This window comes from Manis javanica, chromosome 15 (genome assembly GCF_040802235.1).
Source record: "Manis javanica isolate MJ-LG chromosome 15, MJ_LKY, whole genome shotgun sequence".
Classification (NCBI taxonomy): domain Eukaryota; kingdom Metazoa; phylum Chordata; class Mammalia; order Pholidota; family Manidae; genus Manis; species Manis javanica.
The window spans coordinates 67,795,650-67,819,804 of record NC_133170.1 but is presented as its reverse complement, the minus strand read 5'-3'; the positions used below and the strand labels follow the sequence as shown (position 1 = coordinate 67,819,804).

The window sequence follows — 24,155 nt, the reverse complement described above, 5'->3', positions numbered from 1 at the left end:
TCCTATACCCAGAAGGTTTGGGCTCAGAGCAGTAAAATTGAGGACAGCTCATTTTTAGAGATTGTAAAGTCATTAGATGCTACCAAGCGCGGTCCCACCTTACTGCCTTTACGTTTGTTGTTCCCTCTTCTTGGGATGTTCTTTCCCCAAATTTCTCCATGGCTGGCTCCCAAGTGTCAACTCCCCGAAGAGGTCTTCCCTCCATCGAAACTAATCCCCCTTACCAGCTTCACCTCCACACAATCTCATCACCTGCTTTATTTTCTTTAGCATTTACCACTCCATGAAACGACATTGTTTGTCTTCCCTTCTAGAGTGTAAGCTCTTTGTGCTCCTTGGTTCCAGAACTTCTCCCGACCCGCGCAGTCCTTCCTAGGGACGTTCTGGCACCCCGCGCCTCCCGTGCTCCGCAGCGCTGCGAGCCCTCAACGCTGCGCCTCCTGAATCTGAGCCGCCCTGCTCTCCCTGGCGGCCAAAGGGCGTCACTGCTCCAGCCCGGCACAAACACCAGGACTCTGGTTGGACCCCGGACCGCTTTATTCCGGAGGCGGGAGCAGGGAGGAGCATCAACTGAGGGGGCGTGGCCATAGTGTGGGCGGAGCGTTGGGTTGGTGACCCGGAGCCGGCTAGAAAGGAGGGCTCGCAGTACGGGGTCTGAGGGTGGGCGTGGTCCAGGACGGTGGGCGTGGTCCGCCGCGAGCCCGCAGCTGGGCGGGGCCTCCGGGGCCGGGCAGGAGGCGCGGCTTCTACTTGCCCGGCATAGAGCCATTGGCCTCCATGTCGGTGAGGTTACCCCTTAGGTCCTGCTCCTCCTCGAAAGCCTTGAACAGTGAATTGAAATTGCCGGCTCCAAAGCCCTGGAGCGGAAGAGAAAGAAGGTGAGCTGCGGGCCCAGAAAAACCCCTGCATGGCCCCTCCGGTTTGCCAGAGACCGGCGGCACCTGGTGGTTGTGGCGCTGGATGACTTCCAGGAAGAGAGTGGGCCGGTCTTGCACGGGCTTGGTGAAGATCTGCAGGAGGTAGCCTTTCTCGTCGTAGTCCACCAGAACTTTCAGCTCCTAGGTGGGAGACAGGGGGATGTTAGCCCGCCCGTCTAGCCTGGCAGGGTGGAACCTTAGAAAGTCTACAGGGGCTCCTGCACCCCCAAAGAAAAGACCCCTTTCTCCTGCAGTTCCAGACACCTCCAAATAGATCCCAAACTGTCCTATCACTACTCGTCTGCCACAGTCCTGTGTAAGCCACCATCAATTCTGGCCCGGACCACTCCAGTATCTTCCGCACAGGTCTATCTGCTTCCCTTTTGCCTCCTTACGTCCTCCCCACAGGCATCAGAAGGGTCTTTTAAAAATCAGATCATGTCATTGCCCTATTTAAAATCCTTCAGTGGAAATTAGAACCCTCATATGTTGCTGGTGGGAATGTAAAATGGTGCAGCTGTTGTGGAAAACTGTTCGGCACTTCCTCAAAAGGTTAAACAGAGTTACCAAATAACCCAGCAATTCCACTCCTAGGTATCAACCCAGGAGAATTAAAAACATATGTTCACTCAAAAACTTGTGCACGAGTGACCATAGCGTTATTTACAATAGCCAAAAAGTGGAAACAATTCAGATGTGCATCAACTGATGAATGGATAAGCAAAATGTGATATACCCACACAGTGGGATATTATTCAGCCATAAAAAGGAATGAAGTGGCAGGTATACCTCTTTTATTGTGCTTTGCAGACAGTGCATTTTCTACAAATTGAAGGGTTGTGGCAACCCCACATCAAACAAATCTGTTGGTGTCATTTTTCCAACAGCATTTGCTCACTTCATGTCTGCATGTCACGCTTTGATAATCCTCATAATATTTCAAGTTTTTCATTATTAGTATATTTGTTATGATGATCTGTGATCATGGATTATGACTTGCTGAAAGGTGATGGTTAGAATGTTTAGCAATAAAGTTTTTAAATTAAAGTATATACATTGTTTTTTTAGACATAATGCTGTAGCACACTTTAATTAGACTACAGAGGAAAAAAGTTTCATATGCACTGGGAAACCAAAAAATTCATTTTAACTTGCTCTATTGTGATGTCACTTTATTACAGTAGTCTGGAGCCAAGCCTGCATTATCTCAGAGATAGGCCTGTACTGATATTTGCTACAACATGGATGAACCTTAGAAAAACAGTATGCTAAGTGAAAGGGGCCAGACACAAAAGGCCATATACTGTATGATTTCATGTATATGACATGTTCAGAATAGCAACTATGTAGAGATAGAAAGTAGATTAATGGTAGGGGTGGGAGAGTGGATGTGTTGGGTTGTGAGGTTTCATTTTAAAATGATGAAACTGCTTTAAAATTGCTGTTGATGATGGCTGTGCGATATACTAAACAGCTAAAAGCCACTGAATTGTGCACTTTAAAAGAGTGACTTATGTGTCATGTGACTTATACATCAATAAAGCTGTTAAAAACAAAACCAGTGGTTTCTCGCCACAGAAGAACAAAATACAAACTCTTAAATAATATACAAGAGTCAGCCCCTGCCAACCTCTGTGAGCTAGGTCATTCCTCTAACATTCCCTTTCACTACTCTAGCCTTTGTGTTCTTCAGACACTCGGAGTTTGCTCCTGCCTCAGGACCTTTGCACTTGCTGTCCCTTCTGCCAGAACTCCTTTCCCCAGTCCTTAACACAGTCAACTTCCTCTCATCATCTAGATTTTACTGAAGTGTCACCTTTTCTGAGAGGCCCTCTCTGAATACCTACTTCCTGTAAAGTAGCTCCCATCACTGTCATAGCCTGTTTTAACTTTTTGCACAGCACCAACAGTCTCTCTGATGGTGTTTGTATTACTTATTTGTCATCTGTCTCCCACTAGAAAGCAAATCCTGTCACAGCAGGAACCTAGACTGGCTTTCCCTCTGTGCCCTGGTGGCTGATACAGGGTAAAGGCTTACATAATACTTGTAAGGCAAGGTGGAACTCAGGCACATCCTCCCCGGCCAACAGAGTCTCACCTCCAGGGTGTCAATGCTCTCTTTCACCCGGATCTTGGCCGACTTGAGCTTCTGCCGGAGTTGCTTGTAGTATGTGGGTGGAACAGCCAAGAACTCCAAGCCTCTCTCTCTCAAGTGGCGAATCTGTCTTGGAGCAGGGTCAAGGTCGGCCTCGTTCTCTCTCCATGTTCAACACCCCCAGCCAGGTGGAGATGCTGGGCCAGGAGGAGGCAGAGTCCCTATTTTAGCTCCCCCCAGCTGCCAGGATACACCATGGTCTCATCCCCTTCCTCCTCTAGTGTGGGCCCCTTAGAAGAACAGCAATCACTAACATTTACAGAGTGTGCACTAGGGGCCTGTCTCAAGAATTCTCTGTGTATTGCATCATTATGTCCATGCAGTAAGCTTTAGAGGCATCTGGACAGTTATTATCCCCATTTCATAACTGGGGAAACTGAGGCACAGAGAGGTTAAATATCTATTGTCAATGTAGTAGCCAGAAAGGTTTTATCAAAATACGAGTCAAATCAGGTCACTCCTCTGCTTACCTCACAGTGGTGTCTCATCATAGAGTCAAATTCAAAACCCTTACCATCTACCCTCATTCCTACCTTCTCACCTGTCTCCTATCCCTCACTCCCTAACTCAATCTGTTCCAGCCACTCTGATCTTGCTGTTCCTTCAGTCTTCCTCTGCCCTGTCTGTTCCTTCTGCATGGGGCACTTTCTCCAGATTTCCATGTGCTTCTCTGCTTCTCACTCTGCATTCTCAGATGTTTCTTTCTTAGTGAGGCTTTAGCAACCACCCTATTTAAATATGCAGTGTCTTTCACCCTCCATCTCCATTGCTCTGTTTAATTTTCCTCCAGAGCACTCACTACCGTCTAACATGTATTTTACTTCTTTTCCTTTCTGCCTCTATAAGGGTAGGAACTACTGTCTTGGTTGGCTGATGTATCTCAAGTACCTAAAACAATGCCTGGCACATAGTAGGTGCTCAGGAAACATCTACTGAGTGAGTGAATGAACAAATGAATGGAGTTTCTGAGGTCTTGCAATGAATGCTTGGTTGGGCCAGGAGTGAATGGGACAGTCCAGGTTATTGTCCACAATGCCATGTTGCCACTGAATGCCACAGAAGGAATAGGTCAGATCAGCCTCCCCAGGGGCTGGGTCCAAAGACTAAGAACATTTAATTTGGCTTAAAGGACCTATCAATCTTGTAGCCTTATTAGCCTTAATTTCCAGGGGAGACAACTGAAGCCCAGAGATGGAGTTGAATCCCAGAGACACAGAGCAAGTCACTTGCAGACCCAGAACTAGAATCCAGGCTTCCTGTTAGTCTCGCAGCTGCTACTTCTAAGCCAGGAGTGTTCTGTAGAGAGACTGAACACTCTGGGGTGGGAATTTACTTGCACAAGTGTGGCAGGAACCAGTAAGGGAGTCCTGTTAGCCCTCTGGGATGATGAAAGGGATCCAGGATTCCCCCCAACCCCTACTACTTTGCAGATATTGGCTCTGGAGCTGAGTAGGGAGTGAATTAGGACCAGAAATGGCCTTCTAACCGCTGTGATGATGTCTTGGGTCTTGAGAGCAATGTGCTGGACCCCAGCACCCCCGTTGTAGTCCACATATTCCTGTGAGGGACACAAAAAGGGCCACTGTCATTGGCCCATGTCACCCACGCCCCTCTCCCAGAAGAGCTCTCAAATCTCTTCCTTGCTTCCTTCTTCCCCAACCAAGCCTCTGACACACTGTGAAGGCCCCACCTGGATCTGGGACTTCTTCCTGCCTGGTGCTGGCTCATTAATCGGCATCTTGATGGACTCCTCATAATTGGCCACCACAATGGAGCGCAGAGAGCTGTACTCTGTGTGTACCTGTGTGTCATCCACGGACCAGAAACGGTGGAACTGCAGGTTCTTCAGGTACCTGTTGGGGGCGTGGAGGGACATGTTGGCTCTCAGTGCCAGCTGGGGACTAGGTGCCTGCCCCTATTTCTACCTTCCAGACTTTGTTTCCTGAGCAGGCTCCAAAAGTACCACCATTCACCTTTATAGATTTGTCCTATTATTGTGACAGTTTTCCTTCAGGTGGAAGTAATGCATCTGTGACAAGATCTAAACAGTATGTCAGTGTTCCATCAGATGGAAGGGCTTTGATGAGGGGCCCTTGCTCCTCCCAGCATAAGGGCCATATTGGGTAGTGACAGTCTTCCTCCAAGCCTTCCAGATTTGTGACATCCCTGGCCTCCTCAGAGGGAGGCCCTGTGGATCAGGCCTTAAAGCCTCTGGCGTCTATGGTGATAGTTATATAGGGAACAGATGGACTGGTGACTTCAGGCTAACCTCCCGCAATTGGGTGCTCTGTTTCCCATTTTGCTGTTCCAAGACAATTGCTGGGGAGTGGGCCTGTCCCCTTCTTGGGAAGGGGTTGGGTCAGGGACTCACCACTCTGAGGCAGACACCATCTCCTGATCAGGCTGGTTTCCTACAATGTGATCGATGATCTCAAGATAGCATTTGGGCCTAGGAGAGGGAAACCACTGGAGGTCAGGAGTAGGCCATGCCCTAAATCCCCCCTCCTTCTTTTCCCCAGGCCCTCAAAAACAATAATAGCTCAACACTTTTATTCAACATATTACAGGAGGTGCTAGCCACAGTAATCAGACAAGATAAAGAGGTAAAAGGCATCCAAATTGGTCAGGAAGAAGTTAAACTACCACTATTTGCAGATGACATGATATTGTACATAAAAAACTCTAAAGACTCCACTCCAAAACTACTAGAACTAATATCAGAATTCAGCAAAGTTGCAGGATACAAAATTAACACATAGAAATCTGTGGCTTTCCTATACACTAACAATGAACTAACAGAAAGAGAAATCAGGAAAACAATTCCATTCACATTAGTTTCAAAAAGAAAAAAATACCTAGAAATAAACCTAACCAAGAAAGTGAAAGACCTATACCCTGAAAACTACAAGACACTCTTAAGAGAAATTAAAGAGGACACTAACAAATGGAAACTTATCTCATGCTCCTGGCTAGGAAGAATTAGTATCATCAAAATGGCCATCCTGCCCAAAGCAATATACAGATTTGATGCAATCCCTATCAAATTACCAACAGCATTCTTCAATGAACTGGAACAAATAGTTCAAAAATTCATATGGAACCACCAAAGACCCTGAATAGCTAAAGCAATACTGAGAAGGAAGAATAAAGTGGGGGGGGGGATCTTGCTCCCCAACTTCAAGCTCTATTACAAAGCACAGTAATCAAGACAATTTGGTACTGGCACAAGAACAGAGCCACAGACCAGTAGAACAGAATAGAGACTCCAAACATTAACCCAAACATATATGGTCAATTAATATTCGATAAAGGAGCCATGGACATACAATGGGGAAATGACAGTCTCTTCCATAGATGGTGCTGGCAAAACTGGACAGCTACATGTAAGAGAATGAAACTGGATCACTGTCTAACCCCATACACAAAAGTAAATTCGAAATGAATCAAAGACCTGAATGTAACTCATGAAACCATAAAACTCTTAGAAAAAAACATAGGCAAAAATCTCATGGACATAAACATGAGTGACTTCTTCATGAACATATCTCCCCGGGCAAGGGAAACAAAAGCAAAAATGAACAGGTGGGACTATATCAAGTTAAAAAGCTTTTGTCTTTAGAACAATAAGGTATCCTACAGTATGGGAGAATATATTCATAAATGACAGATCCGATAAAGGATTGACATCCAAAATATATAAAGAGCTCACACACCTCAACAAACAAAAAGCAAATAACCCGATTAAAAAATGGGCAGAGGAGCTGAACAGACAGTTCTCTAAAGAAGAAATCCAGATGGCCAACAGACACAGGAAAAGATGCTCCATATCGTTTTTCATCAGAGAAATGCAAATTAAAACCACAATGAGATATCACCTCATACCAGTAAGGATCGCCATCATCAAAAAGACAATCAACAACAAATGTTGGCGAGGTTGTGGAGAAACGGGAACCCTCCTACACTGCTGGTGGGAATGTAAATTAGTTCAGCCATTGTGGAAAGCAGTATGGAGGTTCCTCAAAAAGCTCAAAATAGAAATACCATTTGACCCGGGAATTCTACTTCTAGGAATTTACCCTAAGAATGCAGCACTCCAGTTTGAAAAAGACAGATGCACCCCTATGTTTATTGCTGCACTATTTACAATAGCCAAGATATGGAAGCAACCTAAATGTCCATCAGTAGATGAATGAATAAAGAAGATGTGGTACATATGCACAATGGAATATTACTCAGCCATAAGAAAAAAACAGTTCCTACCATTTGCAACAACATGGATGGAGCTAGAGGGTATTATGCTCAGTGAAATAAGCCAGGCAGAGAAAGACAAGTACCAAATGATTTCACTCATATGTGGAGTATAAGAACAAAGGAAAACTGAAAGAACAAAACAGCAGCAGAATCACAGAACCCAAGAATGGACTAACAGTTACCAAAGGGAAAGGGACTGGGGAGGATAGGTGGGAAGGGAGGGATAAGGGTGGGGAAAAAAAAAGGGGGCATTATGATTAGTATGTATAGTGTGGGCAGTGCACAGGGAGGGCTGTGCAACACAGAGAAGACAAGTAGTGATTTTACAGCATCTTACTATGCTGATGGACAGTGACTATGAAGGGGTATGTGGGGGGAACTTGGTAAAGGGGGAGCCTAGTAAACATAATGTTTTTCATGTAATTATAGATTAATAATACCAAAAAAGTAATGAGGAGAAATAATTAAAATCGAGAAGAATAAAACAGTAGAAAGAATCAGTGAAAGTAGGAGCTGGTTCTCCGAGAAAATAAGCAAAATAGATAAAACCCTAGCCAGACTTATCAAGAAAAAAAGAGAGTCTACACATATAAAAAGAATCAGAAATGAGAAAGGAAAAATCACCATGGACACCACAGAAATATAAAGAATTACTAGAGAATACTATGAAAAATTATATGCTAAAAAACTGGATAACCTAGAAGAAATGGACAACTTTCTAGAAAAATACAATCTTCCAAGGCTGACCCAGCAAGAAACAGAAAATCTGAACAGACCAATTACCAGCAACAAAGTTGAATTGATAATAAAAAAACTACCTAAGAACAAAACCCTTGGACCAGATGGTTTCACTGCTGAATTTTATCAAACATTTAGTGAAGACCTAATACCCATCCTCCTTAAAGTTTTCCAAAAAGTAGAAGAGGAGGGAATACTTCCAAACTCAGTCTATGAGGCCAGCATCACTCTAATACCAAAACCAGACAAAGATAGCGCACAAAAAAGAAAATTACAGACCAATATCCTTGATGAACATAGATGTAAAAATACTCAACAAAATATTAGCAAACTGAATTCAAAAATACACCAAAATGATCATCCATCATGATCAAGTAGGATTTATTCCAGGATGCAAGGGTGGCACAATATTTGAAAATCCATCAACATCATAAACCACATCAACAAAAAGAAGGGCAAAAACCACATGATCATTCCCCTGGGATGTTGGAAAAGCATTTGACAAAATTCAACATCCATTCACGGTAAAACTCTCAACAAAATGGGTATAGAGGGCAAGTACCTCAACATAATAAAGGCCATATATGACAAACCCACAGCCAGCATCATACTTACTTAACAGCGAGAAGCTGAAAGCTTTTCATTTAAGATCGGAAACAAGACAAGGATGCCCACTCTCTCTACTTGTATTCAACATAGTACTGGAGGTCCTAGCTGTGGCAATCAGACAACACAAAAAAATAAAAGGCATCTAAATTGGTAAGGAAGAAGTTGAACTGTCACTATTTGTGGATGACATTATATTGTACATAAAAAACCCTAAAGAATCCACCCCAAAATTACTAGAACTAAAAACTGAATTCAGCAAGGTTGCAAGATAGAAAATTAATACACAGAAATCTGTTGCATTCCTATATACTAACAATCAACTAGCAGAAAGAGAAATCAGGAAAACAAATCCATTCACAATTGCATCTAAAGGAATAAAATACCTAGAAATAAACCTAACCAAGTAAGTGAAAGACCTATACCCTGAAAACTACAAGACACTCATGAGAGAAATTAAAGAAGATACCAATAAATGGAAACATATCCTGTGCTCATGGATAGGAAGAATTAATATTGTCAAAATGACCATCCTGCCTAAAGTGATCTACAGATTCAATGCAATCCCTATCAAAATACCAACCACATGCTTCAACAAACTAGAGCAAATAGTTCTAAACTTCATATGGAACCACAAAAGACCCCAAATAGCCAAAGCAACCCTGAGAAGGAAGAATAAAGCTGGGGGGATTACACTCCCCGACTTCAAATTCTACTACACAGCCACAGTAATCAAGACAATTTGGTACTGGCACAAGAACAGACCCACAGATCAATGGAACCGTATAGAGAGCCCAGATATAAACCCAAGCATATATGGTCAATTAATATATGATAAAGAAGCCTTGGATATACAATGGGGAAATGACAGCCTCTTCAACAACTGGTGTTGGCAAACTGGACAGCTACATGTCTGTAAGAGAATGAAACTGGATTACTGTCTAACTCCAAACACAAAAGTAAACTCGAAATGGATTGAAGACCTGAATGTAAGTCATGAAACCATAAAATTCTTAGAAGAAAACATAGGCAAAAATCTCTTGAATATAAACATGAGCACCTTTTTCTTAAATGCATCTCCTTGGGTAAGGGAAACGAAAGCAAAAATGAACAAACAGTACTACATCAAACTAAAAACTTCTGTACAGCAAAGGACACCATCAGTAGAACAAAAAGGCACCCTCCAGTATGGGAAAATATATTTGTAAATGATATATCCGACAATGGATTAACATCCAAAATATATAAAGAACTCATATGCCTCAACACTCAAAAAGCAAATAACCTGATTAAAAAATGGGTAGAGGATATGAACAAACAATTTTCCAAAGAAGAAATTCAGATGGCCAACAGGCACATGGGAAGATGCTCCACATCGCTAATTATCAGGGAAATGCAAATTAAAACCATAATTAGATATCACCTCATACCAGTTAGGATGGACAACATTGAAAAGACTACTAACAACAAATGCTGGCAAGGATGTGGAGAAAGGGGAACCCTCCCACACTGCTGGTGGGAATGTAAATTAGTTCAACCATTGTGGAAAGCAATATGGAGGTTCCTCAAAAAACTAAAAATTGAAATACCATTTGACCCGGGAATTCTACTCCTAGGAATTTACCCAAAGAAAACAACTTCTCAGATTCAAAAAGACATATGCACCCCTATGTTTATCACAGCACTGTTTACAATAGCCAAGAAATGGAAGCAACCTAAGTGTCTATCAGTAAATGAATGGATAAAGAAGATGTTGTACATGTACACAAGGGAATATTATTCAGCCATGAGAAGAAAACAAATCGTATCATTTGCAACAACATGGAGCTAGAGGGTATTATGCTCAGTGAAATAAGCCAGACAGAGAAAGACAAGTACCAAATGATTTCCCTCATTTGTGGAGTATAACAATGAAGCAAAACTGAAGGAATAAAACAGCAGCAGACTCACAGACTCCAAGAAGGGACTAGGAATTACCAAAGGGGAGGGGTTGGGGCGGGTGAGTGGGGAGGGAGGAGAAAGGGATTGAAGGGCATTATGATTGACACACATGGTGTATGTGTGGGGTTATGGGGAAGACAGTGTAGCACAGAGAAGACAAGTAGTGACTCTGGCATCTTACTACACTGATGGACAGTGACTTCAGTGGGGTATGGGGGGGACTTGATTATATGGGTGAATGTAGTAACCACAATGTTTTTCATGTGAAACCTTCATAAGAGTTTATATCAATGATACTTTAATAAAAACAAAAAATAAAAAAAATAAGTGTTGGAGAGGATGTGGAGAAAAGGGAACCCTCCTACACTGTTGGTGGGAATGTAAATTAGTGCAGCCACTGGGGAAAGCAGTATGGAGGTTCCTCAAAAAACTAAAAATAGAAATACCATACAATCTAGGAATTCTACTTAGAGGAATTTACCTGAAGAAAACAAAATCCCTGATTCAAAAATATGTATGCACCCCTATGTTTATCACTGCATTATTTACAATAGCCAAGATACATAAGCAACCAAAGTGCCCATCAATGGATAAAGAGGTGGTACATATACACAATGAAATATTATTCAGCCATAAAAAGAAGAAATTCCACCATTTGCAATAAAATGGATGGACCTAGAGTGTATTATGCTATGTGAAATGAGCCAGGTGGAGAAAGACAAATAGCACATAATTTCACTTATTTGTGGAATCTCAAAAGAAAACAAAACAAATCAAAATAAACAAAATAGCAGTAGACTCATAGACACTGAGAAGTGACTGGTGCTTACCATGGGGGAGGGACTGGCATGAGTGGGCAGGGAGGGTGAGAGGGATAAAGAGGCACAAAAATTCTCAATCACTGTAAGTCAGTCACAAGGATAGTAGTACAGCATGGAGAATATAGCCAATGATTCTGTAACATGTTGACAGACAGTAACTACACTAGTGGGGGTGAGGATTTAAGAGTATGGGGAACTGTTGGGCCACTGTGTTGTATATCTGAAACCAGTATAAGATTATATATCAATAATATTTCAGTTAAAAAAGCAATAATAGCTTACTGTTTCATGTCATTTACTACAGGTACTTTGTGTCAACTCATGCATCATTACTAGCCCCATTTTCCAGTTGAAGAAACAGCGGCCTAGAGAAAGAAAGTCACTTGCCAAGGATACATAGCTATGAAGTAGCAGAATTGGGATTTGAACCCAGGCCAACTGTTTGCAGAGCCTATGCTCCTAGCCTCTTTGCTCTCTTCAAGCCACCCTTGGGGACCCTTGTAGTTCCCCTGCAGGCTCCTGGATGCTCTGCCCTCTCAGAGAAGCACAGTCTACATGGAGGAGAGGGGCATTGTCCTCCACCCGACCCCTGGCCCGAGAGGTACTCACAGCTTGGAAAGTAAGGGGTCCGTGAACACTAGAGGCTCGAATCCAGGCAAGAAGCAGCCGCTGTAGTTCATTTTCTCTACCAGGGTGTGTGTAGTGTCCCCATACTGTAGGTGGAAAACAACCTGGGTTGGTCCCAGAGCTCCCGTCCCTGTTGAGGTCATTGCACCAACACAGTACAAACCGGGTCTGACCCTAACTCGATGTGTGATCTTGGACAAGTCACTTCCCCTTTCTGAAATGAATTGCAATCTGTCATTTGGGACATTATGTGACTTTCTGCCCCACAGAACCAGAAGCTCTGGAAGTGTGGGGATGCTTTTGCTCATCCTGGTACCCTCAGCGGCTGGGGCACAGACTGGCACATGGCAGGCACTCTGTAAATGAAGACCAATGAGGGCTTTGGTTCAAATTCTGCTGAAGGGCTTCTTCAGGGGTCTTGGCAATCTTTAAGTCATATTTAACCTTGAGGGGGCAGGACCTAGGACTGTCTCTGTATGATAACAGCACAGGTTCTAAACAGACTTGGTAACCTTTGCTGAGTATCTGTGATATGCCAGGCGCTGTTGTTCTAAGGGCTGTACACTATTTATCTCATTTGACTCTTACAGTGACTCTAGGCAGGGTTATAGTTAAAGAAACCAGAGGCACAGAAAGGTTAATTAGCATGCCTCAGGTCACACCTGCGATTCAGCTGCAGTGCGTGATCATTTAAAGGGCGTCCAGAGAGGCAGAGTGCCTTGCTCAGCCTCCCACAGCGAAGGTGGGGAGGGGACTCCCCACACCCCACCTGCTTCCTTTCTTCAAAGCCCCGCCCTAGCCTACACCCCATGCTGCCACCCTCCTCCCAGGAGAAGGAAAGCCCTAAGGGGCTGTCAGCAGCCTCTGCCCACTGGTCAAGCATTTCAGGAGATCTGAGGCAGAGTATCTGAGCTTCGTGGCAGCAGGGTCGGCTGGTATAGTGGAGTGGGGTGGGGCAGGGGAAAGCCTGGCATCTCAGTGGGTGCTGACAGCAGAAAGGGTTGGGGACCTCAGTCAACGCACCGTTTGCAGCACAGCAAACTTCACTTTCCCAAATTTGTCTTGCTCTACCCAGGGCTCCTGCACAATTTTGGCGCCGCGCTCCCGGGCTTTCTGCAGAGGAGATAAGGTGGGGGAGGCAGTAAGTGCCGGACCCCCCAGGCTCTCCTGGGGATTGCTCTGCTGAACTGCCTCTACAGGGTCCTGCTGTAGCCTTCTCCAGTTTTTCCAACCCCAGGCAGGGCTCCAGCCAGCCTCAGCTGTTGCCGCTGATGCCAGGCCTGATGCCTCCTGGTGGCAGATAGGGAAACTGAGGCCCAAGCCCAGAGTTGGGGCTGTGGGAGACAAAGCAGGTGGGAGTAGGGGGCTGTACCACCTCTAACTCACTCTGTGTCCCTTTCCCCTTTCCAGTCCTCAGTGTCCCCATCTGTAAAAAAGGTTGTTGGATAAGAAGAATATGAGCCAGCATTTACTGAGTCCCTACTGTGTGTCAGACCCTCTGCTAAGAGTCTTACATGCATAATTCACAACATACTTACTGCATACCTATGCTTATTGCATGTCAGGTGCTGCTATAGGTATTAGTCTCTTTAATCCTCACAGCAACATTACATGAAAGGTCCTGTTATTGTCTCCATTTTATAGAAGAGGAAACTGAGGCACAGAGAAGTCAAGTCAGTTGCTCAAAGTTGCATAGACAATAAGATTCATATCTGGGCAGTCTGCCTCTGGAGCCTATGCTCTGAACCTCAAAACTGCCTCTTGAATACAGTGTTTGGTACAGTCTTGCTCAAGAAGTGGTCATTGTGGTATCGCCTCCTTGCAATGACCCAGTGATGTAGGTGCTGTGGTTGTTCCCATTTTACAGATGTGGAAACTGAGGCTCCAAGTGAGGACATATCGTAAGAGGCAGGATGCCACTGGATGGAGCTCAGGTGTGTGTTACACTGAAGTCTGGGCTTGTTCCCTCACAGCAGTGCTCTCCAGCCCTGGCAGATAGGCTGACAGAGGGCAGGCCGAGCCTTATGGCTACGCTGCTGCGCCAGCCCAGGTGCAGTCTCACCTGCACAATGTAGTCGCAGTCTTCCACCTCAAATGCGATGTCCTTCACACCGTCGCCATGTTTCACCAGGTGGTTGCCCATCTCTGTGGCAGGTGAGGTGGGTGGCACTGGTGTCATGGCCCCTCACCTGTGCCCTCAGCTGCCTGGGCTCCATCTCCTTCTAGGTGGGGAACCCTCCTGAACCCTGACCCACCCCCATGTCCTTGACCCTATCCACAAAGCCAGGTCTCCACCCCCTGGCCACCCTGAATCCCCAGGGCCCCCTCACCTCTGTTCCAGGGGTTGAGGGCGGAGGAGAAGACAAACACAATCTGAGACATGGAGAAGAAGGGAGGCGTAGCTGGTGGCTCAGGCAAGGGTGTAGAGGTGCACCCTGCCCCATCCTCCCTGCCTGCCTATGAGACCCCCTAGTGCAGTAATAGGACCAGATCACCCCTTCCAGCAAGGCAGGACTCCTTGACCCTGGGTTCCATCCCCTTTCCACCTTAGCTTCCCTACAGCCCTTGGGGATGGAGGCTTCTCTCATGCCAGACCTGGCTGGGGTCCTGAAACAAGCCGGGCCTCCCCCTGAGGGAGAGCTCCGGGGAGCCCATGGATCAGGGCAGTGCTCAGACTTGCAGTTCTGGCATCTGAGGTCTCTGCTACCTTTTCCTCAGTATCTATCTTCAAGGCCAGCGTTGGGCCAGGCTGAGAAGATGAAACTAAGAAGGTCCCTGTTGCAAAGGTTTTACAGAGGTGCCCTGGTGGAGGGCCCAGTGGGGCTGTTGGAAGAGGCCAGGGGAAGGGCCTCTGGGTCTACTTGACCCAGGGTCCCTAGGGAGCTCAGAGACCAGCAAGGAGAGAGAGGCTGGCCTCTGGATGAGTGGGGGTCCTATGCTGGAGACTCACCTTCCCTTGCTTGATCACGTGGCTGACGACCTCCCGGGAACCTGTTTCCAGGCCCTTGTAGGCTAGAGGTTCAAAGCCCATCTTGCTGCAGTAGAATGATGCAGCCTGTGCCGGAGTTGTGGCAGGTTTGTTAGGGCTGAAGGGCTCTCCTAGCTGAGAGCCCCCAGTTGCCCTCAAGCCTGTCTGCCCTGTTGCCCCAGGTGCAGAGTCCCTCCTGGGAAGAAAGGCTGCTCCCTGGCCCATTCTGACCTCAGATAAGTTTCCTATTGGGGTCTGAGGCCCTGATTGTGTAATTAGGACCCAAAGAGTGTCTGTCCTTCCTGGGATGGTCCCAGCACTGGCCCAGATCCTCCCCTCCCAGAAGCCAATCAAAGACCTGGCTGGAGGCCTGCCCATGTCCAGGAGGCCCTCCTGCCTGCTTATTGCCCATTCCAGCACCTCTCCCCAGCTGCTACCTGCTTGGCATTGCCAACCCAGAAGGTCACAGAGTGGAAGTGGAGGAATCGGCCTCTCTCAGGCTGCAGAAGGAGAGAAGGGGTGAGGCTGAGTCCCTGGAGGTAGGTCTAGGGAAGTGCAGATAGAGAAGTGTCCCCTAGCCACCTCCCATGTCCCAGCCTCAACCCCAGAAATGAGGAGAAGCCAACTGCCCCCTGCAGCCTTGCCAAGCCTCAAGAGAGGTTTTTGGGTAGAAATTGAGCTCCTGGGGGTTTGAGATTGGGAAGCCCCAGCAGGAGGGACTTTTCATGGAGGGAAACAGCCTTATGATACAGCAACATGGATTTAGGTTTGCTCTTAGAAAGAACTTACAGACAAAATTAAGGGATTGACAGGAATTTCAGGAGAGGTAGGTTTTTCTCAGGAGGCTGAGGTTGAGACTAGCTCGGAAGTTGGGGGTGGGGGTCACAGAGATGACCTTGAGGGTCTCCTGGGTATCACATTCCCACCGTAGTTGTTCTGCTCTTCCCAGTCTGCCAGGGCTGTCACGGCCCTACTTACCTTCTCTCCTTGGTTGCTGTAAGTCGTCTAAAGAGAAAGAAAAGGACAGTGAAGACTTGGAAACTTGAACACAGGTACTTCTGGAAGTCTCACCGAGATCATCTCCCAGGGCAGGCTGCCATGGCCCCAGACAGGCACTTACCATCACTGATCTTGGTCAAATTCCTGCTGGGATGGCTGGGACAAGAGGCCTGCAGAGTCTGGACTGAAGTTTTTAATACCCAGCAGATCCCGCCCCTGGCCTCCTGGCCTTCCTGGGGGTGGAAGCTGATCCCAACCCTGGAACATCCAGCCACAGCCTCATTGGACAGGGAGATGCTGCCCAGAGAGGGGAGTGACCTGCCTAAAGCCACTCGCCATGGGGAGCAGGGATGGGGCAAGAAACAAAGGACCCCAGGGTGGGACTCTTTCTAGGACCCCAGGCTGGAAATATGACCTCTGCCCTCTAGGATCCAACGCTCAGAGGCTAATGTCAGCTTGAGTGCCTTGGTGGCTCCAGAATTTTTATTTAAGGAGCATTTGAAAGGGATTAGGGACTGGTCTTGAAGCTCTGTTTGCATAGCAAGTGTGTGGTTTACATTTAGGTAAAAGGGTTCTATTCCATTAGTGGTTAGGCATGGGTATGGGATTTGAGTCCCAGTATGTACTGTGTACTATATGCTGTGTGCCTGGGGAAAGTCATCAAACCCCTCCGAGCCTCATTCTTCCTGTCTGTGAAATGGGAGCAATAATAATGTGGTGGGGATTAAATGAGATAAATCATACGTTTTCAGAACAGAGCCCTGCCCACAGTAAGTTCTCTACTAGTGTCAGTTATGATTAATTATGTTTCTTTGGGGTTTTGGTGGGGCTGATAGAAAATAGGGCCCCTTGGCATTGCCACAGCTGAGTATTGGGAGAGATGTTATGGCCCTGCCCTGCCCCCGGTTCTCAGTCTCTGAATTAAGAGTGGTGGAAGCTGATGCTGATGGCTATGGGAGCAGGAAGCCAGGGCTCTCTCCAGCACCCCCCCACATCAGTCCTCAAGTCTGGCTTTCCAGGAAGATGGAGTGGTGACTGCTGGCCAGCCGTGGCATTTACCTGAGGGCTTCCGGACAACCCCCTGCCGCTGGCTCCACCCTGGTCCGAAGCAACTCTGCTGCTCAACATCTTGCCGCCTTCCCGGGGAACTGACTTTGCCAGCTATCCTCATTGCCTGGAACTTTTTCCAGCCTCTGGTGCTGACAATCTTGGCACATGACTGTACTATAACTCCTTAACCCCTCCTTGTAGTTTGGCTTCCAAAATGTCCTGCATTAGCTCCCCCGCACCCCCCGTCCACCTTTTTTTAAATGCAGAAAGCAGACCATCATGGTTAATAATGACCTCAAGGCTCATTTTCCAACTTTCCCATTTTTCAGATGAGAAAACTAGACAAACAGCAAGAAGGTACCTGAGGTTTCCCCACTCTTTCCTTTCTTTCTCCTTCCCATGTCTCTCCCTCTCTACCAGGGAGCAGAGAGAGGCTTGTACCAGGGACGAGCCCCTCCCGGCTTCCTCAGCAAACCCTGCCAGGCCCCTGGGCCCCTTCCAAGTTTCCACCTTCTCCCAGAAGCTCTCTCAGAACTTCCAGCCCCATGTCCAAGGTTCAGCTAATTCCTGCCATGGGTCAGCATTAGCCAGCACCCCTGGGGGTGGGGCCACGCAGTTGGTAAGTGGCAGAGGAGAACTGGACTGTGAACCGGATTATCCTAACTCTACAGCCCAGTTTTAACTACTGCATTACCTTCTATACAAATGGAAGAAACAGATACTCCCACGGGACGGATGGGGAATCAGGCCCAGAGAGGTGAACATATGTCTGTGAGGTTGTGGAGCTTGTAAGAACAAGATTCAAATCCAGACTGTTTGCTTCTGAAGTTGGATCTCATTCCAGCGGTCCAGGCACATTCTCCCTTCTTTTCTTTGTTTTCTGGGCAAACCTGGAGACAGGTGAGGTGGTCCACATCTTTTTTCTGCCCTCCTGGGTGCCTCACCAGCCCACCCTCAATGTCCACCTCAGCCCCCTGGGTCTAGGTCTCCAGCTGAGTGGAGCTCACAGGCTGGAAGTTTCCATCCGGGGAAGGGCTCATGCTTCACCCCAGGTAAGGAGGAACATCTTGTTCCCTTGCTCACAGTGGTCAATGCAAATCCCCCATCCTGGATCCTGGCCTAGCATGTGTCCTGGGCACAAAGTCAATGTTTACTGAATCAAGGAGGCGTGTCATCAGCAGCCTCAGGGTGCTGAAGGTGTCTGGCTCAGCTGGGCAGGGCTGGTGGCTTTGTCTCTCCTACCCTCTGGGCTTTGCATCCAGGAACACTGTGGGTCTCAGTCACACTATGGGTACCTCAGTGCCTCTCATATCTGTGGGCAGAGACTGGGGAGGGGGAGCCTGTAGGGCCCCATCTCTGAGCCTGTGTCCTCTCTCAGAAGCTCCTTCTCACGTGGGGCCTAGGAGGGTAGCAGGTCAGCAGTGACCAGGTATGGCTGTCTCTGTTTTTGTCACCTTCTGCCCAACCTGTGCTAAGGGCTGGGTTCCAGAAGCCTTGCTCATGGAGACCACTCTTCAGATGGGCTCCTAAGGCTGTGCCCTGGCCTGCAGAAAACAGGGACCATAGCAGGCTTCAGGCTGCTGTTTGTGGAAAGGGCCTGCTGGCATCGAGGAACTTGGATTTCAGGAAGGTTCCTACCAATCCCAGAAATAATGAGAGGGTCCCTGTGTCTAAACTGTTTGTACAGGCAGTGTGGCTTATGCTGATCACCTGCTTCCCTTTTGGGGGCTGGGATTTGGGTATGTGCAATGCTGCAGGTGCCTATATGACTGGCCCCCAATAAAAACCCAGGGTCTCAGCCTCAGGCAAGCCTCCCTAGTATACATTTCACAGCTCTTTGTTGAAGGAATTTAGTGTGGCCTGTGTGACCTCACTGGGAGAAGACCCTTGGCAGCTTGTACCCGGTGCCCTGTTGACCTCACTTGTACATTTTTTTCCTTGGCTGATTTTGCTCTGTATCCTTTTTTGCTGTAATATGTCTTAACCATGAGTATGACTATATGCTGGGTCCTGTGAGTCCTAGCACATCATCAAAGCTAGGGGTGGGCTTGGGAGCCCCTGACAGTGGTGGCAGCAGTGGGATTCACCTGATAGACCCCGACTCCCTGAAGTGTGGTGAAAGCATTGTCTGGGGAAAGGAAGGATGAAGGGGTAAGAGGCAGGCTTCCTGAGGCATGAACATGAGATTTCTAGCTGTATACGCACGGGCCATCTTCTTCCTTAGGACCATGACTAAGGTGGCCTTTCTGAAGACCTTGCTGGGCACCTGGTCCCTGCCCAGGGGCCATGGGGAAGCCTGCATGGCTTCCTGGAATGGTTGGCCAGCTTTTGATGCCTGGGTGGCTACGGAGTTACCCCAGCAGCTTGGATTGCAGCTGAATCTATTGTGAGAGGTAAAAATTACCTCTGGGATTTGACAACGATGAATGCAACCCCAGGAGAGCTGACTCGCTGTATCCCTCCGGCTTTTTTTTTTTTTAATTTTAGTATAATTAATCTACAATTACATGAAGAACATTATGTTTACTAGAGTCCCCACTTCATCAAGTCCCCCCGACATTCCCCATTACAGTCACTGTCCATCAGCGTAGTAAGATGCTGCAGAATCCCTACTTGTCTTCTCTGTGTTGTACAGCCCTCCCTGTGCCTCCCCCCACCCCCCGCCACATTACACATGCTAATTGTAATGCCCTCGGGCTTTTTTATCTGCACTGGCTAAAACGAGGATGGAAAAGCTCAGGGCGAGCCGTGTCTTTGGTTTTTGTTCTCTTCTCAAGGTGGAAGGAAGAAGAGCCCAAACATCCCCAAGGGTGGGCTTTGGGAGGACCAAAAATGTTAAAAGTTTGCATTACTCTCTCCTCCAAGTGGGAGGAAAAAGTTTAAGTCAGTTCTCAGAGCTGGAGCAAAGCTTTCAACAAATCAGAAGGGAAAGGTTGGTGGGGGGAGCTTTGGTTGCTGCAGTCCTCCAGCCTGTAGTGCCGAATTTACTGCTGGCAGTTTACATTAATTTGCAGCGAAAATAAAGGGGGGACAATTTTTTTAATGGCTTTGTATTTTATAGTTATTGCATCTGGATATATGGTTAGAATTGATGTAAAATATTATATGCCTGTAATTTTGTCAATACTAGAGGGATTGTCATAGGTAGGGAGAGCTGGGGAAAAAGTGTCACTGAGACACAACTTTCTGGCCTTTTGCCACATGGGCAGCTTGAAGTTGAATTCTTTGAGTACTGAAAAGAGAACAAGTGTCTGTAACTGATGATTCTTACTATGTTTACCTTTTGGAGCTTCTGGGAAGAAAAAAAGACAGCATGAAAAAGAGGTAGTCTCTGAATGGTGATACACTTGTGAGGTTGGAAAAAGCAGTTTTTAGTTGCATATGAGCTCCTGTGAAATTACATGTCTGACCTTTTCAGCTCCTGTGTGTATTTTTGAGGGGATCAACTTGCTAAGACCAACACAACAAAAAGGGGTCAGGAAAGCCTTGCTTGTCTCATGGACCTGGGGCACCGTCGTCTGGCCCTGCAGCATCCTTTGCTGCTTGGCTGCAGCAGAAGAAAAGCTGGTGCCTTTTTCCCCTTGGTTTTATTGCATATAAAATGATAGACAAATAGAAATGGTCTATCATTAAGGCATACAATGTAATGTTTTGATATACATCTCCATTGCGAAATGTTTACCGCTATCAAGCTAAGTATCATATCCATCACCTTACCTAGTGACCTGTTTTTATTTTATTTATTATTATTTTTTTGCCACTGACTTTTTTGGAATCCTAAATTCACAAATCCCAACTGCCCAGCCCCAACTCTAAAGTTGAAACCTGCCTCTGTCTGCAGAGCCGTCTCAGCCTCCGCATGAGCTGTGCAGGACTAAGATCAGGTAAAATTGCTCCACTCAGTGAGGAGGACTGATACTCTAGGACATGGCAGATTTGGGGCAACGCTCTGTGGGACCATATGCTGTGAACATCATGGATGCTGCTGGACCATCCAGATGTTGGCGATGAAGGGTTTACTCTGTGATAGGACCAATTAAAATTCAGCTGCTGATCAGCTCCCTATTTCTGGTGCCGACTGATTGCATTTCTGTGATTCCTCCCCAGGAGAGCAAGTTGGGCTAGGGCACATCACAGTTATCCACCCCTTCCAGCTCCCGATGGACGAGGATGGCCAATACAAATACAACTGGGGATTGTTGTATTTGACTTTGCGGTTGGTTGTGGTTTCCATGAATGGACTGATCGATCACCTGACTGTGCCTCCCCACTTTCTCCCTGAAAACGCACCTTTGTAAGGCAGTCTGTTCAAAGCAGCCATCCCCTCAAAATAAATTTTCTTTTTTCCAAACTGTTCACTAGATCAGTGATCAGGATGAAAAGGATTGGGAGTTATATAAACCCATTTTGAACATTAAAAAACAACAACAGGATTTTGCCTTGCCCCCTTTCTGAACCTAATGAGTCTTTCTGGATAAATTGCATAAAAATATTTTTCTGTGAAATGCTTTTCTCTATCTTGTGTACAGCCCTTCCAGACAAAGGTCTGGGAGGATAGGGGATGATTGAAAAGAGTAAAGTTTTAATTACTGAATAGGACACACTGATCTTTTTTAACATCAGAGAAAAACAAAACCCCAGGCTTAGGAGAGGGGAGGAGAGAGCATTCATGATCTTGACATTTCAGAACTGTTCTGGAAGCTTTCCTCTCTTCGGGAAGGAAAGCCCCTTGCTGCCTTCTGAAGCAGCTGCAAGCTTTGAATTTGCGTGCTGAGTCTAAGATCCCACATGACAGCAGATTAGGAAATGGAGGCACAGAGAGGCATCCAGGGACAAACAGCGACAAGTGACAGAGCTGAGAATGAAACCCAGGCCTGGCTCTTTCCAAAGTCGACATGCTAGCCCATTCTAGCCATGCTGTTGTTGCTCACATATTTTGGAAAATGTCTGGAGAATGACATTTGAGCCCACTTTCAAGCAGCAGGAGAAAATCGGCCTCCTGGCTTTATTCACTAAGACTCTGGAGAAGTACCTCTTGATTTGGCTGTGGCTGAGTGGGAGGGGCATGCTGGGAAGCGGGGCCAGGGTGGACAAAGGAGGGAGGCAGGAGCACTGTAGACATGTGAGGGGACTCTGTGGACAAGCCAGAAGTGTGCTCCTGGCTCTGACACTGACTAGCGGAGCAACCTTGGGCAAGTCACTTTACCTCTCTGACCCTCAGTCTCCTTTTATGTAAAATGAGAATTTTAATAGTACCTCCCTCATAAGATTGTTATGAGGATCAGCTGATTTCATGTATGTAGTGTGCTTTGCTTAGTTCTGCTTGATGCCTGGCATGTGGTAAGACTCAGTTAGTAGTTACCTATTATGCTTATTATTTTAAAGAATGTGGGAGGTTCTCAAATCTCAGGTTAGGGTGTTTGGACTTCATCTTTGAGGCATTGGGAAGCTATGGAAGTAAAACCTTTTTACTTTAGAGCAGAGTTGCAACATCGTCAGAACTTTAAAGGCTCCTCTGCTCAAGGTTAGCATTAGGAAGAAAGCTGGGCAGGAAATCAGCTGTTCATAGTTGCTGTGCTTGCACTGAGTGGTCCAGTGGTCTATTTGTGATTCTTTATTATATTTGAAAACATAAATAAACCAAGAGGCTTTAGTTATATTTAAAAATTGGACCTAATATCATGGGGAAGGCAAGGAATGACTCTATAGCATCTTACTACACTGACAGACAGTGACTGCAATGTGGGTGGGGGGTGAGGACTTGATAATATGGGTGAATGTTGAAAACACACTGTTGTTCATGTGAAACCTTCATAAGATTATATATCAATGATACTTTAATTTTAAAAAATGGACCTTATAACAGCCAAACAGTCTATGCTCTGCTTCCTAGAATCTACAGCTATAGACGCTGAAACAGACGGAACTAATGAGGATTCAGAAGCGTGGATAAAATGAAAGTTCTTGTGCCAGGATTCTCACCTGGCCTTGTTGACTAGCTCACTACACACGTGTGGGCAATACGTTGCTACTGACTCTATATAAAGAGCTCCGCCCAGTGCTCTGGGCGACATGGTGGCAGGGCTGCAAGGCTGCAGGAGAGCAGAGCAGAGGACAGAGGTTCAGAGGACGGCCGTGTGGGACGGCTGTGCGGATAGAGAGACCCAGAGGACAGCTATGTGGGCAGAGGGGCCCAGAGGGAGGGACCAGCTTGCTGCATGCAGTCTCACTCTGAGTGAATGGGATTTTAGTGACCGGCCTGCCACCATGGAAATAAAGTTGGGTATAGCTCTTTCACCCCAAAAACATTCTACTGTCATTTCTTTGGTCTCACTGAATCATAGTGAACTTGCTGGGGGCTGAAACCCATTGGAAAGACAAGAAACACAAGCCATGGAAAGAACTTCTCCTGCAAGGCTTCACTGTTCTCCTAACAAGGGCTGAGTTGGCAGTTGGAGCCCGAAGTGGGTGAGGGCTGGCCAGGGTGCCTGGTTATCAGGGTTAGTATAGCTGGGCAGTACCAGTTGGGTGTGGCTGGTCTTTATCTTGTGGGGCACAAAGCCCATGTGCCTGGGCTTTGGGGTAACAGGCAGCTGTATCATCAGGCATCAGTGGTGGCCTGGAAGGGCCAGAGAGTTGATGGCGTGGGTTATGGGATCGCTGGGCCTTGGAGACTGTGTGAACTTGGGTCACTCCCAGTTTCTCTCTCAGTCTCAGTCCTCCAAACTGTAAGCAGTGGGTGCTTGGGATCCCATATGGTGTGAAGGGTGTCCTCTGTGCTGAGGTCTGGGAATGGACCTTTGTCATTGATGTCTCACCAGCATCCATTCCTCCTATTGTTACTGCATCTCATTTTTCCTTTGGGGAACCATCCTTTCCCTTCCTCTGTCTGTGGTTTGGGGGCATATGAGCCCTGGGACATTTGCTTGAGAGAGAGCCTCTCTGTGCGCTTTGCATTTGCCAAGACAATCAGATGGTGCTGTGGTGGCCCCGTCTGAGTCCACAGAGAGAAAGCGTGCCGTGTATGAAGCCAGCACAGAGAAAGCAGGGACGAGAGAAGGAGACAGGCAGATTCCTGATGT

The 24,155-nt window shown here is 46.7% G+C and overlaps 1 protein-coding gene across 4 annotated transcripts; it reads right to left on the bottom strand.

Annotated features, from left to right (window-relative positions):
* Positions 1–519: 519 nt before the first annotated feature.
* HPD (4-hydroxyphenylpyruvate dioxygenase) lies at positions 520–16,268 on the bottom strand. 4 transcript variants are annotated; one of them, XM_017649345.3, is made up of 14 exons: positions 16,145–16,267; positions 16,003–16,029; positions 15,462–15,524; positions 15,007–15,111; positions 14,387–14,429; positions 14,119–14,201; positions 13,080–13,169; positions 12,039–12,142; positions 5,444–5,521; positions 4,763–4,925; positions 4,559–4,630; positions 3,016–3,138; positions 942–1,058; positions 520–857 (listed from the first exon to the last, which is right to left on the bottom strand). In XM_017649345.3, the coding sequence occupies exons 1-14, from the start codon at positions 16,145–16,147 to the stop codon at positions 747–749; spliced, it is 1,182 nt and encodes a 393-aa protein (XP_017504834.3). In that variant the 5' UTR covers positions 16,148–16,267; the 3' UTR covers positions 520–746. The 4 variants fall into 4 exon arrangements, with proteins under 4 accessions (XP_017504834.3, XP_036869900.2, XP_036869901.2 ...); XM_037014005.2 differs by lacking the exon at positions 13,080–13,169 and having other exon boundaries at positions 16,145–16,268; XM_037014006.2 differs by lacking the exon at positions 15,007–15,111 and having other exon boundaries at positions 16,145–16,268.
* Between the last annotated feature and the right edge of the window lie 7,887 nt (positions 16,269–24,155).

Bases quoted from the DNA above. Each gene is read 5' to 3' on its own strand.
- HPD (XM_017649345.3), bottom strand. The intron at 14,430-15,006 runs GTGAGTCTCCAG...TCCATGTCTCAG, and splicing joins ACGTGATCAAGCAAGGGAAG to ATTGTGTTTGTCTTCTCCTC. The intron at 12,143-13,079 runs GTGCGTTGACTG...TTCCACCTACAG, and splicing joins AGTTTGCTGTGCTGCAAACG to TATGGGGACACTACACACAC.